The following is an 18,890-nucleotide window of genomic DNA, read 5'->3' as shown; positions in this document are numbered from 1 at the left end:
TGCTAACTGTTTGAAAAAAAATTAACCAATATCTTTTATTACTTCTATGCTCATGTCATCAACCTTTCACCATTAATTTTTTTACACTTATTTTGGTATAAAACATGTACCAATTACAATTCCCCATGTACAGTCACTTTTCATCAGTCACACAATATCAAAAGCTTCCAAGAATCTGAAGAAAAATTATTTGTATATTTGTATTTGCATTTATGGTAAAGCTGCTTTCCCCAATTTTGAACTACTGACCAATGTGAAGGCAGCCAATCATCAATACCCTATCATCCACAATCTACACTAAGGGATTAACTGTCACTCTTATAATGCAACACACAGCTTCAAAATCCAGAACTCTACCACAGGACCAATCCACACTTTAAAAACAAATTATATTTAATTATAAACATTACATACCTTAGCTCTCTCACTGCAGGTTTGTCAATTCAACCAAGTTTATGATCATCAACTTCCTTATTATAAAACTTTTAATATATTTTGTATATCTTCAAAACATTTTGCAAGCTTTTAGTAAATATGAAAGTCATTTTGTACACAACAGATAAGATTTTTAATTAACTATTTTTATTAAACATTTGTTCACAAACATGTGGAGTTGGTGTTGAATCGTTAACATTAAAAATACTTTTATTTGTATGACAACTGTGAATTTTTTTGTATAATCTCTAAAACCACCTAAATGAATATCAATTTTTTAGTAAAAGTTTTATATTATCTGTTAATTTTCTCTACCTTAAATCTATGCCCATTCAATTTCACTGACCTCAGAACCACCATAATAAAATCAGAATAAATCTAGATTACCTGTTTTTTGTTTTTAAAATGACTGCAAAATGTAATACAAAACTACAACCATTTATCCTGAATAGCTTAAAGCCCACTACAGTATACATCTCTTTACACTTGATTTTATAGTGTTACTGTCTTTCACTGTGTCTAATTAATAATCCTGCTACAGAAGTTGTAAGTCTTTTTGCAAATGTATGGCTCATGTTACCCTATTGCATTACATAATGCACAAGCTGCTTGCAAGCATAAGTTGTAAAGAACTGTTTTGTTTTTTCATTATCTTACTTAATAACCTTATATAAGATAAATATTTTTTCTAATTTTAAGATTTTAGTGAATTTTTATTAACAAAGAATGCATATGAAAAACATTTACCTGGATGATTTGTTGTTGTTTTTCATTGCTATTTGCTTACGATGTAGAAAATATTTCTTTAAGATTAATACTAAACACTTTTCAATCAATTCTGACAAAACACCATTCTTCAAAAATTTTCAAAATATTTGAATTTTTATTTTTAATTCAAGAAATGGTTAGTGCCTTGTACTGAAATGAAAGCAAAAAGAAGCATTTAATCCATAATACTAACTTGTTAGTCAAATTATATTGTATTAAAAATGCATGGTAGTTTCTTTGTATTACTTAGCATCAACAGTAAATATTGATAGAAACTACATCATACAGCTAGAGGAATAGTTTATTAAAAATTTTAAAATAAGAAATTTAGATAAAGTTGAAGAAATATATACTTGTACAAACAAACTTGCTAAGAAATATTTATAGAAATATAAATTAAAGAGACAAAAAATATAAAGTCATTATACAAAACATAAAACAATTTTAAGAAACCATGGGTCACTGATGAAATAACAGAATTGAAAAAAGTTGAAAATATAATTGCATAAAAAATTAAAACATCTCATAACTATTATAAATAAGCTTAAAACAGAATAGAAATAACATTACTCAAAAATTAAGAATAGAAAAAATTAATATTCTAAAAATTAATTTCTTAAAGGTGAAACAGATATAAAACATAATGGAATGTTTAAAATGCAAAACAGATAAAATGGGATAAAAAAATCCATCATTTAAAAATAATGTTTGACCACTGTTAACATTGCATCATTAGGTACTCAGCAAAATTGTGCATGACACTTAAATACACCCAATTAATAACATCACCCATAAAACATTGAGCTAGCATAAGTATAAACCTACTATTTGTATTTTATTCATTAAAGGTATGTATTAAAGCAACTAATGTTGAGAAAGTAGTAGTTTACAGTGTAGAATGTACGAACTGTAATAATCTGTATGTAGAAAAGACTAGTACAAATTTATGTACAAGAATAGTAGAAGCTGGACATGCTCCATCAAATGTTTGATATTTTAAACATAAAAAACATTGTAATGAAAATTGTTAAAACTATTTGTCAAGAACATAATATTAGTAAACATAAAAAGGAAGTAATTTTGATAAAAGAATATAGACCTATCACAAATAAAACAAAAGTATATATATACCTTTGCTAATATAGGTGATGTGAGTGATGTCACTGATTGGTTGTACTTAAATGTCATGTACAATTATGCTGAGTAATGAAATATTAATTTTAAACTATGTATATTTTCTATCCCATTTTAAGTTTTTGAATTTTAGATCTTCTAGTGTGAGGTATCTCCAAGATTTATACTTACGATGGAATTTTCTTAATAGGGTAAATGATAAAGAAATTAGGAAATATTACCTGAATTTTAAAATGGGAACAGAAGAAATGATAATGTATTAGTTCAAAATTTGGCAATCAATTTTAAGAATTATTTTATAAATGTAGTAGGAACAATTATAAAACAAATTGAAAATGAGCCATGTAAAACATTCCATACAATAAGAAGCAATTCCATGTATTTATTTCTTGCATATAATGAGAACATGAAAACTATAATTATGAGTCTAGAAATTTAGGAAAACTCCAAAGTATGATGGAATTTTAGTAAAAATAGTAGAAGAGTGTACATGTTATATTACTGAACCATTTTTATGTATCATAATTTATCTATTATGACAAACTTTTTCAGAGAAGTTCTAAAAAAGTGTAATGATTCCAATACACAAAGACAGATAAGAAGAATAATCATGTAAATTATAAATTTTTCATTATTGCCTGTATTTTCTAAAATATTAGAAAAAAATGGTGAAAAACAGGTTTAATTTTTTTCTCTAAAATCAATAAAGATTTACAGTGTGTTTTAAGGCACTCTTGGCCTTCACACAAAGTATTTATTAGACCTTAGATAATAAGGAAACAACATTGTATTTTTAGTTTTAGAGAAATATGATACAGTGTGACATAAGTCTTGATAATAAGAAACCCACTTGAAGTAAAAATGTATTTCAGGATGGCAGTTATGGGTATTAACACTTACTAATAAAGCAGAAAACAATGTTTCGACCTTCTTAGGTCATCTTCAGGTTAACAGGTGTCACATAAGATATTATTAGATACAACTGAAATTCTAGGAATAAGAGACATAAGAATTAAAAGGACTTAAAATATTATTGTATATAATAGTTTTTAGAAAAAAATCATTTTAGTTATAAAACTAATAAATGATGTTCCATAGACTCTGTAGTTAAACACTTTTTTAAAAATATGTATAAATGATTTACATAATTATATTTAAGTCAAAATTTCTAGAGTTTCTGTTGATACTACATTAACATTTGAATCTGCTAACACAGAAGAAATAAAAATTGAAATTAAGGATGGCTTGTAAAACAAAAGAGAAGAGGTTTTTAAAAACTACTGATATGCTAATACAACATTATACATGTATATGTATTGGAAATTGCTTATAATTATATATATGTCTAAATATTACTTTTATCATAGTAAAATAATACTAGGGGTTCAAATATAAATTTTTAATAGTTCTACACATAAGCATTTTGTAAATTATAATCAAAATAAAAAAAGTATCTTTAATGATAACATTAAAATAACTAAATTTAAGACATTTAATAATTTTTATCATATATAAAATATAGAATATTTAAGATAATAAAATGATGATGTTTGTTTAGTACAAAGTTAAACAATGATCTTTCTGCACTCTGTCCACCACACAGAACCAAAACACAGATTGTACCATTTTAAGTCTGTAAACTTACCTCTAACTCACTAAGGAATGTAATAAAATGAATTACTATAATTTTGTAATTTAACATGATTAATTAAATATTAAACAAGTAATGATATCAACAATGATGAACTAATCATTTTTGAGTTAGATGTAATTTGTAGTGTATTAATACTGTATTGTGTGTATTTGACATTTAAATAAGTATTAAATACAAAATACTGTCCAACTGATATGAAATAAGAAATTTTTCTTTATCAAAATATTATACCTAAATTAATTTAGGTTGTTATATGGTGAGTTAAAAAAAAAAGACTAAAAAAATCCCAGAGAATATTAATCTGCTTTTTTTATTATTATTATTAGTCCTAAGATGGCCTTTAAACTCAATTATAACCTACAGCTGCAAAATTTAAGTAAAAATACTTACAATATTTAAAACATACAAGGCTAGTGGCTGTCGCCTAAAGGAAAAAAATAATAACCATTTTAAAAAACATTTTTCACAAAATGACACTGTTAAAGAGGTGTTTAAACTATAAAATAAAAATTGCACAAACATACAAATAATTAAAATATTATAAATTGTAAAGTTATTATAAGCTGAGTCAAACTTTTTTAACCTTTAAACTCAATCTGAGGTGTTTCATACATGGACATAAAGCAATACAAACAAGTGTATTTCAAAACAAATTTATACAATTATAATTGATTTTTAACACACAGTTTAAAAATTCTACTTATTTTTAAAGGCACTGGTCACAGCAGAAGTTAAAAATGCATTTAACACCACTTGCTAGCCTTTCTCATAAGAAGAATAACTTATTATAAGAATATAGAACTATAAATAAAATACTTACCTACTTTCTCTTTCAATCAGAATTGCTAGAAAACTTCCAGTAAAAGCTGGTATGTAAGCACAGTGTAGGTAGTAGAATTTTCCCATGATTTTCCTAAGATAATATGAATCATATAAATACTTCTCTCTCCATAGAACTGACAACTAATATTTTGCTTCAAAAGACACCCACTTATCTTATGAACAATGTAACGTTTTGAAACAGCTATTTGTGGGATAACAGAATTATTTCTGTACAGTGTTTCATCTCTTACAGTGAAAGGCAACCACATACAACATTTAAGTTATAACATCATTTCAATGAAGTTGAAATGAAATTTTGTATATAAATAAATCCATTATCCCAGAAATAGCTGTCTCAAAACTTCATATTGATAATAAACATCTCACGCTATTGCTACAAAATTTCTGCCCATGTTATAAGACCTACAGGTATTAACATGTACTGTGCTACTTCACAATGCAATCAGCACCACCAATAAGGTTCAACATCTCTCATACCGTCATGCACAGTACAAGTATCTCATGTACTAACAAAGACTCATTCTTGAAGAGGCAAAAGAAATACACCAGAAATGAAGAAGGGTTCAGATGAAGAAAAATGTTATCTTCATAAAAAGTTACACACCTCTCCACAGAACTAATAGCTGGATTCCCACATTGGTAAGATAGTGGAGAGATGAGCATATATAAAGAAAATTAACAAAGATGATAATAAACAGCTCCAGAAAGGGAAAGTTCATGGAAAGTATTACCTCACTAGAGGGTGGGGAGAAATCTATTGGAATTTCACTTGGCAGAAAACCATGTCTAACTTTACCTATATATATACAACCTATATATATGTATCTATGTCTAAGAAGGTTGTTAGAGCACGTATATATTGTGTATTTACAGTATACAGCTCAATAGTTGTGATCCTTAGTATAATGTTGGCCTGTACAACACTTCCAGGTAAACACCTCCAGACATACTACCAATCAAATATGCATCTACTAGTCTCATATCAATAAAATTACATCAACCCAAAGGATAATTCTCCATGTGAGCAGTTTCATTTGGAGGACAGATGTTCTCCATTTATTGTGCCAAAAGAAAATGGAAGGAATTTGCATAGGGATTAATACCATTGAGGTACTTGAAACAAACATAAATCATTACAATGTCTCAAACTGATAGACTGTGCAATTTGTTACCATGAATAAGGATAACAGCCAGGTATGAGGACAAAAGCACATCTTATACTGTGTTTTTCCAACAGCTAGAGATTGGGGAGTGGTAAGGATTCCTGTTCTTCATTGGAATAAGGGGAAGAATAAATGCACTAGATAGCCAATAGGAACATACCGCTGTACAAAAATTGCAACAAGTGACCATAAAACCCCTGTTTTTACAAGCAGAACATTCAAAATTCCAGCAATCTAAAGAAGATCAGAGATTGGCAACAATCTATTTCTGATTTTCTCATGTAAGTCTGTGTGTGAACAATCCAGTATGAACATATTTATGCCATAACACATCTCGAAGATGAACATGTACGTGGTCTCATGGAATGCCCCATCTCAATAGTGTGCATGATAGACTTTATAGGTCTCACAGTGCAGGTTTTGGATAACAGTATGCTTGGATAGGTGCCATTCACCACAAAGAGGAATACATGTGAAGTAGGTCCCTGAAAAAAAAAAAAAACTAAAAACAAAGATACAAAACTAACTTACCCACTCAGAGTTGTACCCATGTACAGAGAATGGACACAAGGGAAATATTATATCTATTTGAGTAGAAACTTACTAGATGGTGCAGGTAGCACAAAACAAAAGTGTGGGGAGTAGTCAACATGCTAGCCAAGATATTCTCCAAAGGATGACAGAAATGAGCAGCCAAAAACACTGGAAGGAAAAAGATCTGATGGGAAAAGAAAACAGAACAATTGACAAAATTCAGGAGAAAGAGAGTGAGAACCATGGAAGGGTACTGTAATACTATAATGAACAGATCAGACACAGGAAACAGTATGATCAGAGCAGGAGGAAATATGGGATATAGAAGGAAGGGAAAAAGGAATGATGGTGAAATCTCCTTGGTGGACAGATGATGTTTGGGAGAAAGAAGGAAATACCTCTTTAAGGAAAGGTAATATAAAGAACATCGGAGTAATGTTCAAAGAAAGGAAGAGAAAGAGCTTGGAGAACAACATTTATACTCCATTCCAACACCTGAGTGGTATGACAAAGACTAAGGAGAAGCATATATCAAAATAAGAGAGAAATAACTGAGAAAGAAAACACACAGTAAAAACAGAATATTCTCCACTCATGTTTATACACATACATGGAAGGAAAATGGACATAGTGAGGCTACAAGGACACTACATTTTTGGATAGGCCTAAACCCCTCATAAGGGACCAGACAAAAGCCATGACTGAAGCCAAAGTGTGGGAGATGAAGCACTCTTGGTTGAAGTTGCCAGAGGATGGACTAGGAGAAAGGAAGTTATAATAGAGGTAGTTTCCACAGAAGGAACAGAGACAGAAACCATGGATGAACCAGCTGAAAAAGAGCCACAAGATAGAGTGGATTGGATGAGAGAAATAACTTGAGGCAGAAGACAAATGGAAGGATATGCACAAATAAAAAGGTCCTTCTGTTCCTGGCTGAACACATCCACAGTCATGGCCAAATAATGTGAAACTGAAGACCAAAAGAGAGGAAGTCTGGCATCAAACAAGTAACAAATGTATTCAATTTGAGTACATCCAAATAAGAGCATTACCACTAGAATACCTTGGGGATTGATATATCACTCCATAAATAAAATCTTGTTCAGACAGAACAGACTAACTATGACAAGATTTACAGCTCCTGGTGTGTGATAAGCCAGCAAAACAAATTTAATTACAGTATACCCTCACCTGTTCGCGGTTCCCCATTCGCGGCCCCGCATATTCGCGGTTTAGGCTCTTAACCCTATCACATCGTATGCGGTATACCGGGTTAGCGTCATAACGTCATAAAAATGAATGCTCGGTAAACCAGGCTTTTGTAGGTAATAGAGATTAAAAGCACTTTTCGAGGGTATGTCTGTATTTACTCTCTCAAGCAGTTTTATCGATTGACGTCTTTATCGAACAATGGGCTGAGCTGCTATTGGATGACTGCCTCAGCTTCCCCCACAACGCAAATGGCAAAGCACAGCCAGTAGCGCACTACACACGCACACACAGGCAGCTTCGGTCCGAGGAGGCTAGGAAATAGGTTTGAATTTAGCCAATGGCTGACAGCTTTAGTTTCTCCTTCTTGCTGATTGGCTGCATACGCGTGCTGCTGATCAGCTGTTTCTCTCTTTCATTCGCGCGTGAGTTTTCAACGTGGTTGTTTGGACTGTAAATTCAAGTGTTTATTTTTACAATATTATTTACACCCTACAATGCCATTCAAATGCCCTACACCACCAGCTTCTGGCAAGGAACCTAAGCACCAGAAAAAGGTTATGCATCCTGACATCCAACTGGTTTCATCAGTGTTTCATCCCTCAAGTGGTAGAATACCTTTGCAAAAAAGAACTCGAATTTCGAGTGTTGCTGATCATGGATAATGCTGGCGATCACCCTGTGGATTTGTATCATGAGGAAGTCCAGATCGAAGTTCCTCCCTCCCAACACAACATCCCTCCTCCAGCCTATGGATCAAGGAGTGATTCGTGCCTTTAAGGCACTTTACACTGGCAACTGTCTTCAACAATTAGTTGATGAAATAGACGAGAATGAGGACTTCCAGTCGAAAGTGTACTGGCGCAATTTCACAATTGCATCGTGCCTGACAGTCATACACAAGGCACTTCAAGACAAGAAAAAAGAAACATTTAATGCATGTTGGAAAAATCTGTGGCCAGAATGTGTTCATGATTACAAAGGGTTCTCACCGGATGAAATTCAACATGATGCTGTCAACAAGTCAGTTAAACTAGCAAAGTTAATCGGTGGTGAAGGCTTTGATGACATAACTTATGAAGAGTTCAATGACCTGATTAACGCCCACTCTCAGCCTCTAACGGACGAAGATTTGGCAGAGTTGACAAAATCTGCCAGTGAAGAAGAAACAGAGGGCCAGGAAGAACCATCACAAGAGGAAGAGGACAAGGGTCGAACTCTAGAACGGTTGGCTGAACTCATGTCAAAAGCAAAGGATTTGCAAGAGACTGCCAAATCATGGGACTCTTACATGGTTCGTTCACTGCAATTCTCAAATGCAATTAACTCTACCATGTCGACCTACAAAACTCTATTCATCACTATGAAAAAACAACGGAACCAGATGCCAATAACTATGTTCCTAAAGAAGGTACCCAAAACGTCAAACCAAGCCACACCCGAAGAAAGTACTACACCTCCTCCTGACTCTCCTAAAAAAACAACACAACCTCTTGACTCTCCTGAAGAAATGAAGCTTTCTCCTTAAGTGCCTGAAGAGGAGGAATTACCTAAAGTGCTGTAAAGCAGCAGCTAAGCTGTGCCATACTGTACATTAGTGTTATCATCATCATCGATGGCACAGCAAATTTCATCATCATTTTATTATCATTCATTATTGGTGAGTGCACAAACAATATTAAATTTTTTTTCAATTATTATTGCAATACAGTACGTATTTTTTTATAAATGCATACACTGTATGTACAGTGCATATTCATTATTACTGTGTATTAATAATGTTTTTAATTGCATATTACTGAATTGTACTGTACTGTATTATTATTACCTGAACTGTGCGTACTGTATTTATCTGTCTAAGTTTGCCTTTAAATTTGTTCCACTTTCTGTCAATTCTAATACATGTGTTGTAATGCGATAGAAAATGACTTTACGGTACAATAATACAGTATGGGTAACTATACTATGCGGTGTTACCGTCCTCCTGTACTTACGTTTCTTTTTGATTAAAATATTGTTGCAGTACAAAATTAAAATGTGTTTACATTATCATTACTACATTAGTGAAATACATGACTGCATGCAATATTACTACATTATTACTGTATTAATGAGTAAGAGTGTCTTTAGAAAGTGTCTGGGAAGCATTTAGTACCGCATATAATCTCATACATAGAAGTTTTAAAACTGCATCCAATATTCGTGGTTTTTTGCTATTCGCGGGGGGTTAATAACGTAACCCCCGCGAATAGCGAGGGAATACTGTACTGTGAGCTCAGACATTTTAGAGTTCTAGGTTATTTGAGAAACAACCATTAAGTTGACAAAATGAATTAACTGTCATCATCTTCAGAAATGATAGAAACTGAACCATTGCCCAATGAACAGTAAGGAGTTTCAAGAGACCAATGCCAAGACTTAACTCCTCCTGAGACTAATGGCCCAAGATCTCCGTGCATTACAACATGTACCTCATTCTCATATCAAAGCAACTGTAAAAACAAGTTTTTCTGGATGAGGAGGAGGAAAGTTACCCCCTCACTGTTACACCCTCCCTGTCTAGCCACCAGAGGAAGTCAGAAGAAAGGAAAGCAGAAAAGGATATGTAAATCCAAAGAGTCCATGATAAAATGCCATTCATCTATAATACCCACTATAAGAAATGCACTTGGGGATGACCCAAAGGATAAGAGGCTCCAGTAATGTCCAAGTCCCCAAAAGAGATGGAACCTCTCAAAGAGGGAGAGAAGGTACTGATAATGCTCTCTGAACTTCAAACTCCATGATTCACAGCTCAAGAGGAGAAGGCTAAGTTCAACTGAAATGCAAGTTGAAAAAACAACCCTAGAAGAACAAGATATTAGGTGAGGTAGATAACAAACTCCTAGACAATCCAAATCACCTGAGCAAGCTTCTTTGGTAAGAAGTTGTGTAAGTGTGGATAACTTTGCAAAGAATTGAAGCAGAAAAAACTAGACAATCACATAAAGATAGACATTTAGCCTGAGAAAATATAAAAATCAGGCAAACAATAGGACCATCCAACAAAAGCATAGGGTGGTAATTTCATGCTAAAAGAAAGAGCTTGAAATTGATAAATTGATAAATCCATGGTCGTCATGGATAAAAAGTAGATAACGTAATGAAATCCAAGCAATATGGATGTGAAGATAGCCACCAGACACACTGAATTTCTTCATGAAAAATCTTGGAAGTCAAATCTAATAGACAGGTAGAAATCATAATGAATTTAAGCACTTCAAGAAAGTGATTCAAATGGAAGAGATCAAAATGAGGATGCCAATACCTGGTTTTCTTGAGGACAACAAAAAGTTGGGAACATAATTCTAACAGCTTAATGTTGTCCTTGATGAAAAGGTCTTGAACCACTTCTGTGCAGCACTGATGGGAAATGGATATTTTGGGGAGGAAAGAAACTAGGACATAGGATAAAGCAGGATGTGCAAGGAAAAAAGGGAAAACCCTTCTAACAAAACTCAAATAGGGTTTGCTGAACAATGATATTAAGTGCATGAGCCTTTGCAATATGTGGGAGTACAACATAGTAACCTCCACATGTAATTGAACTGCAAAATGTTCAGTATGGATATCCAGTATCAAGTGAAGAAGGAAAATTTTAAATTAAGAGCTAGATGCAGCAGTCAATAAGGAAAGGGAAAGATCAAATGACATGGATGACATAAACATAATACAATATGCCTGTAATATCAAGTCTAAAACTGGTGACTGAAGTCCAGGTGCTTCAATAGGTTAAGATTATGCCTACTAACAAAAGATGGGGAAGCTGTCCAAGACCTCATTGTCCTGATATAAAGTCCTTGCATAATGACAGAATTCCTTGAAGATTGGGAGATCTCTCAGCCCATGAGAAAACAGCCATCTCCCAACAAACTATGGCTAACACTTCCTCTGCAGATAAGATCACATCTGCAGCTGATGAACAGCAGTACCATCAGTAGCCATTGCAGTCCTAACAGTAAGTTGTGAATTTAAAAATATTGTCTGACTACTGGTAGCTAAGAGGAAAGTAAAATTCACAATCAAATAAAGAAATCCAACTCAATATTGGATTATAAACAACACTTTGAATATGTTCAAAATACACTAAAAACAAGAAAAAATGTTTGAAATCAAGCACTAGGTCTTACTACTGTTATGCCACTCTACAAAATAAAGATTGGGCTCAACTGCACAGGAGGAGTTTCTGCAATAGGAGAGTTTGCTGTACCCTATTGGTGGAAATCTTTGTGTGCTTCAATGCATCTGAACCACATGGAATTAGGTGAGAGTTTCCAAGTCAGCAGGGAGCAAGAATTTGCACTTTCTAGGTAAATAATTATATCGGAATGTGAAGAAATGTATTCAAAATATTGGCGTTCATCATCCACAACCTGGGAGCAATAGAACTAATAAATTATAATAAATTAATTCCAGAATGGCAGATCTATGATAAGTGCCAATCTCCAATTTTCTTCAGTGCAACAAACAACAGGACTAAAACCCCAGAATGGCATCAAGGACTTGTTCCACAATGTTAATAAACTGAAAAGAAGATACAGGCTGAAGACACAGGGAACTGAGGTAGTTGTAAAGAGAAATGTTGATTGTAAAATAGATAAAGCCTGTGTGAAAGCAACCATGTGGTTAAAAGTCTTCTGAAATGTCGGATGAAGGTTGGATTCAGAAGCAAAACATATCTGTAATCCACACTGGCAAGATTTCCAAGAGCAAGGCAACTGGAAAGTAGTCAGAAGACAAGAAGCAGGAGAGTTGATGGCCCTGTGAGGCTCCCAAGGATGAGAAACAAACATATTGGTGCCTCTAGACCAAGCTAAGCAGGAAACCAAAATGAACAGAAATGACCACTGCTGAGCAGCCTAAAACTAAGATTGCACTGAAGTCCAAAAAATCTTACACAAAAGAAAGGTCTTGCAAAGAAGTCTCTACAATAAGATAAAGGCTTGGCATATTCGCAAAATTATTTTCAGTAGTGGTGCAACATAACAGTTCAGTTTCGACAAAAAGTGTTCGTACCCCTGCATCCCAAGTAGTTTTTTTGTTCATAACTTAAAAAGTATCACGATTAGGCTAATAGACGTATATTATAAATATAATACTAACACACATCTACATAAATTTTTATGTAAATTAAAGGACAAATAAACTGTTTATAAACAAATAACCAGAAATAGGAGGAACAGAAAGTGTTCGTACAGTTCAGAACGTGTGAAAAAACTGATATTCCCATAAAAAGTTTGTTTAGTTTGGCAAATAAACTACATTATACCATTCCAGAACTAGACATTAAATTCATGATTATTGGAATTTAGCCAGCAAAAAATGCACTTCCGGCAATTTAGCGCCATTTCCGTCATTATCTGTTTGGTCATCATGGTGAACAGGAAACAACTGTCCAGCAATTTAATAAAACCGAATTATTGTAAAATACAAGTCTCGTGTGTCTCTTTCCGGTATTGCTACACAACTTAATGTGCCAAATTCTACTGTTCAAAGCATAATTGCCAAGTTTAAGCTTACAGGATCAACTGCTAACCTCCCTTGTTCCAGAAGCTCTACCTAAATTCCAGAGAGAACCAAGAGGAAGGTTCTCAGAGAAGTTAGTAAGAACCATTGTTTAACATGTAATGACACACAGAAACTGGTAAGGGAAACTGGGGTTAAAGTATGCACCTCTACAGTTACGAACATGTTACACTCTTCTGGATTCAAAGCATGCCGTCCTCGCAGAACTCCATATTTAAAGCCTGTTCATTTAGAAGCATGATTGAGATATGCAAGAAGGCATATAGATAAACCCTTTACCTATTGGAAGAGTATTCTTTGGTCAGACAAGACTAAAATCGAGCTTTTCGGCCACAATGATGTTCGCTATATTTTCAGTAAGAAGGGGGAATGAAATCTTCCAAAGAACACCGTCCCTACAGTTAAACACGGAGGTGGCTCGATCATGCTATGGGGTTCTTTTAGCTCTTTTGGTGTAGTCAGCTTTCACCGCATCAACGGAATCATGAAAAAAGAAGGCTACGTTGATATATTAGGCACTTATATCAAGAATGATGCTCGGAACTTGCGACTTGGGCATCGTTGGATCTTCCAGCACAACAATGACCTAAGCACACATCGAAATATGTGCAATCCTTGTTGCAGAGAAACCATATAAGCATTCTTGAGTGGCCATCACAGTCACCCGATTTAAACCCAATTGAAAACGTTTGGCATGAGTTGAAGACCAAAAAACTTGCAAGAGTTGAAGGCCTTCTGTGAAGAAGAATGGAAGAAAATACAAGCCGAGTACTGTCAAATGATCATGGAAGGCTATGAGGAGAGATTGTGCCAAGTAATTCACCTGAAAGACTACACAACTGACCATTAAAGTAGACACACGAACACTTTCTGCCTCTTCTATATTTGATTATTTGTTTATAAACAGTTTACTTGTTCAATTTACATAAAAATTCATGAAGATGTGTGTTAGTATAATATTTATAATATACTATACTTTCATTATCCTAATCGTGATACTTTTTAAGTTATGAGAAAAAACTACTCATGACATTGGGATACAAACACTTTCTGTTGCAACTGTACGTAGAAAGGGTAGGTTGCATTTCTGAAGTAGGTAAACAGAAATTGTACTGTTAATCAAAAGAAGTCATTTCAAGAAAAATCTTTAATGTGTTGTTTATTGCTTACAATATTCTCAAGATAAACCTTATTCATGAACTACTATATGTCACAAGAAGCAACAGACTTCAATCCTAATGTTAAAATTTATGAGAATACATTCACCAAGCAATGTCAAAATTTAACATTTGCATAATAAATTTTTCTTGTGAACTTATGAGGAAAAGGATAATCTTTTTAAAGAATCTTAATAATGAAGTTGTTTATGAAATAAAGTCTTCTGTATATATAATATATATATATAAAAGGATATATGCATTATACATAAAAAAATTACATTTCCATATTTAGTCAAAACTACAACAAAGTGCAACATTAACACTTGAGCTTTGACACAGTAATTAATTCAAGCCTTTGCCAAGTCTCTCCTATGAATGATGACTAAATACAGACAAAAGCTTTGAAATAGTTTTATTTTTAGCACTCTGCTGAAATTTTATTATTGAAAGAATGATTTTTTTTACAGTAAATACATATTCATTAGATTAATCAATTGTGTTGTTTCTGAAAATTTAAAATCCAATATGAAATAATACTCAATTATATACCAACAAATAAAAAGACACATTTCAATATTTACGAGTTTAAAGGATTTATTATAAAGATTCTTAGATCTATTTCTTTGATAATATTTAATATGTTTTGCAATACAGACATCCATACTGACTACAAATGAATTCTTGAAAAATAAATACTTTCCAGTATTTTCTTAACATCTTGTATAAATATACTCATTTGGCTCAGATATGAAACAGTATAAAAAATATTCAATTAAGATTTACTTACACAATTCTACTTGAATGTGAAATATAAATAAGTAAATAAACAAAACATTCAAGTTACAAAAATATATAAACAATTTTAGCTTACCTAATACCACAGAATATTGAAATGAAAGAAAATGCATTAAAACTGAGAAAACATGATGATATCAGTGTACTTTCTATGGTTTTCCTAAGTGTTCTCAAGTCAAACTTCCAACTAAATACCTGAGAGACCTAGAGAAAAACAACAGTTTGAACAAAAAATTTAAGAAAGCTATGAAAACAAAACAACATTGAATTTACCTTTGAATAAACAAACCAATTACTGAGTATAAAAAGACTAAGTTCAAAGAAATAAACTCTCCTCAATTTCTGAGAAGAATTTTATATATCCATAAAAATATCAAAAACTTTTATTGTACCAACTTAACACATTTTATTTAAATGGTTAAAACATTTTTATAAACATGTACACATTGAATACATTGATCACTTTCTATGATCTTCACTTAAGAGCAAACTATTAGATATGAGCATCACCTGGTGGATATATAATTGTTCCAATTTTGATAGTATAATCATAAATATTTTTCTGTATTGTTAATGTGAAGTCACTGTCATCCTTTTATATTCCACACAAGTGTGTTCGTGTGTGTATATAGGTGGATGTGTTAACCAAAAACAGAAGTAATAGTTTTTCCATCTTCTGTATATCAGACTAAAGCAATGTAAACTATCACATATTTTCAGTGAATTTACTCAAATGGATTCTTACTTCATGTACCAAATTTCAATGCAATCCTTTAAGAAATACCATAGAAAAAACAACACCAATTTTGATCAAGTTTCTTCCTCCTCCATTTTTTTTTTTTCCTTCACAACAAAAGTTCGGGAAACTATAGAAAAACACACTTAACTTTATGGATTTTTTCATATTTGTTATACTGATAGATCTTTTCAAGCTACAATTATGCATCACATTATAAATATGAGCCAGATGTAGAAAGCTATTCAATAAATCCCAATAAAATTTAAGAAAAACCTTTGTGCATGCCTGCACAAATCACATGAGCTATCAGCCTAACATTTTTACTACAGCTTCACCTGAGAGCAAAATAAACAGTTATTAGTATTTTGTCATTTGAATTAAAAATGGCTGATTTAGAGCAGCAAAAGTATAAGGTGAAAGGATGTACAGATACACAAGTATTTTAGTTTGGTTGTTTAGAGCTGCAGTGTGCCTTGTTTAAAGGCTAGGTGGTTCAGAACTCCATGGCTTGTGAAATTGACAAGCAAAAATGTTAGCATGCTCTGCACTGAACAAACAGAAAACATTCTAAGTAGTAATTATGAACAAAAGGGGAAAAAAGTCAAAAGAAATGAACTGCCCTGTGGATGATGTGCTCAAGAATGCATTAGAAGTGCTTTATGCAGAGTACCAGTTTCATGGATAAAACTTGGAGTCCAGTCTCACTACGCATGGCCTTGCAATAACTTGGATTAGAATGTCTACCAGTCATTTTGTGTGTAAAAATATAACATTTACATTACATAAGCAGTTACTAATTGCAAGATGGGAAAAAAATGGCTTTAGAATCCAAAGATTAGATCCACTAATTCCAGTAAAAGTAGTGGTTTTTCAATGATGAAAAATTATTATGTTTATTTGGCATTTTTACTCTTTTCTGATAAAATACATATCTTTTATTCATGTTTTATGAGACAAGTTTCAATAGAAAATTAAAAATGTCAAAATAATGGAATTTCCATAAATTCTGTGCTACAACTCAATTAAAGTTATGTGAAATACTTGCCTAATAAATAGGGCTAGATACCCAGCTATGATTGACCAGTCACAGGGTGGTATTCTGAAAGCTATTAGTGGTCTTTTCAAAAAGGGTGTATTAACTGCTAGAGCAACAGAATTTCAACTTGGTGTGAAATGTGCACAGAACAATTATGGACTGTTAATGCTGATAGCATTTTCAAATTCAATTCTGCCTCATTGCTAGTAGTTTTCAGATTCATCTTCTCTTCTGAACATACCTTACAGAATATTACACCAGTCTTCATCAAGGTGTAGCAAATTATTATCTCTCTCCCACTCACCTCTAACAACTATTTTTCTTTTCATAATCACAGACCCATTGTCTATGTTTTTCTGTTACATTTTTTTTCAAATGATCAGTATTTGGTTCTCTTCATTTTAGAAAAAAAATTTAACTTTGGACAATTTTTGTGTGATTTTGAATAATTTTATGCCTTGTTCTTCATGACTTTGAATTAATTTCTTTGGGCAACAGAAATCTGTCAAGCCCTTTTCCAATAGCATGACAATATTTACAAAATGTAGACAATACCATACCATTAGGCAGAGTATTACTAATCATTATTTCTGATTAGTAAAAAGGCACTAATTAAATTTAACTCATCACCACCTAAGCAGTTTTAGAGTATATTTGCATCTTTTTACTTATGTTGCTGAAAATTTTGCTTATTACAAATTAAAATTCCTGAACAACTAATTTGCTGCTATTTCAATATATGAAACAACTGATTGCTATAAAGTTAGTGGTAATGTTAAGTGTATAGATTTTTCTATCCCTCCATCACAAGCGTTTGACATTTTATTTTTATGGTAATGGATATGTGGGAACAAAACAATGCAAAGATTTTATTTCATTATTTATTTTTATTTTTAGAGGATACTACTTTAAATAAATGTAAACAAAAAGCTGGTATTACATCTTGCTTTAGAGAAAAATTAAGATTATATATGAAATAAAAATCATTTAAGTAGTTTGAAGAAAATGAAATGGTTTCACTTGTGATATTTTCATGAAATACAAGTTCACAACAAAATAAATTGAGTTACCATATTTTCCGCCTAATAAGCCGAATTTCTGGCCCTATATTTTGGACCTGATTTTTAGGGGTCGGCTTATTGGCCGATCACTCCTTTCGGAAATTTCTTCTTCTTAGGAAATGTTTTTCTTTTGAAAATTACCATAGGCGGTAATTTTGTCCCATCAGCAAAGCACGTTAAGACTACAGTGAAACGTTGTTTCTGGAATTTCATTGGTTACCTAATTACAGTGAGTGGAGCCAATTACGAATGACATATTGATTCCATCTCTGTCTCAATACGACACGTTCTGCTTTACTACAGAACGCCAATGATCACACACAACATGCATGCTGACGCTGAAACGAGAAAAGAAATCATTTTGAAGAAACTTGTCACTTCTTAAAAATGGCTTTGGTTTATTGGGCGGTAATAAGCAAAAACCCTCATTTTCAGAGCTGAAAATTGGCCTCGGCTTATTCGGCGATTCGGCTTATTAACCAGAAAATATGGTATGTTAATATCCTTAGTTTCATTTCAATTAATGTGACATCTGCTATTTAATTCAGTGATTTTTCTGACAAACTACACTACAGAATATATTTAACAATTAGCAAAATAATAAAAATCATATAACCTGAATGTTTTCAAAATATAGGTCTTTCTTCTTTAGGGGCTAACTGGGAAAGTTGGTATAACTGAATAAGTGATATGTAAAGGGAGTTCAGTAATATCATCAAGGTAAACTTGTTTTCCAAAAAATGAATTTTACAATTAGCTACAGAACTTGCCCTTAAAAATATATATTTTGGAGC

General features: G+C 32.5%; 1 protein-coding gene across 1 annotated transcript in view; it reads right to left on the bottom strand.

The window, feature by feature from the left end:
* The window catches only part of LOC143258630 (transmembrane protein 135-like), a 76,832-nt gene that overhangs the window by 48,412 nt on the left and 9,530 nt on the right, over positions 1 to 18,890 (bottom strand). The window contains 3 exon segments of the mRNA XM_076517870.1: positions 4,382 to 4,415; positions 4,812 to 4,904; positions 15,337 to 15,464. Of these exon segments, the coding sequence (XP_076373985.1) occupies positions 4,382 to 4,415; positions 4,812 to 4,904; positions 15,337 to 15,464 (255 nt within the window).

The sequence above is a fragment of the Tachypleus tridentatus genome, chromosome 8, assembly GCF_004210375.1.
Source record: "Tachypleus tridentatus isolate NWPU-2018 chromosome 8, ASM421037v1, whole genome shotgun sequence".
NCBI lineage: Eukaryota > Metazoa > Arthropoda > Merostomata > Xiphosura > Limulidae > Tachypleus > Tachypleus tridentatus.
This window is presented reverse-complemented; position numbering and strand designations above follow the sequence as displayed.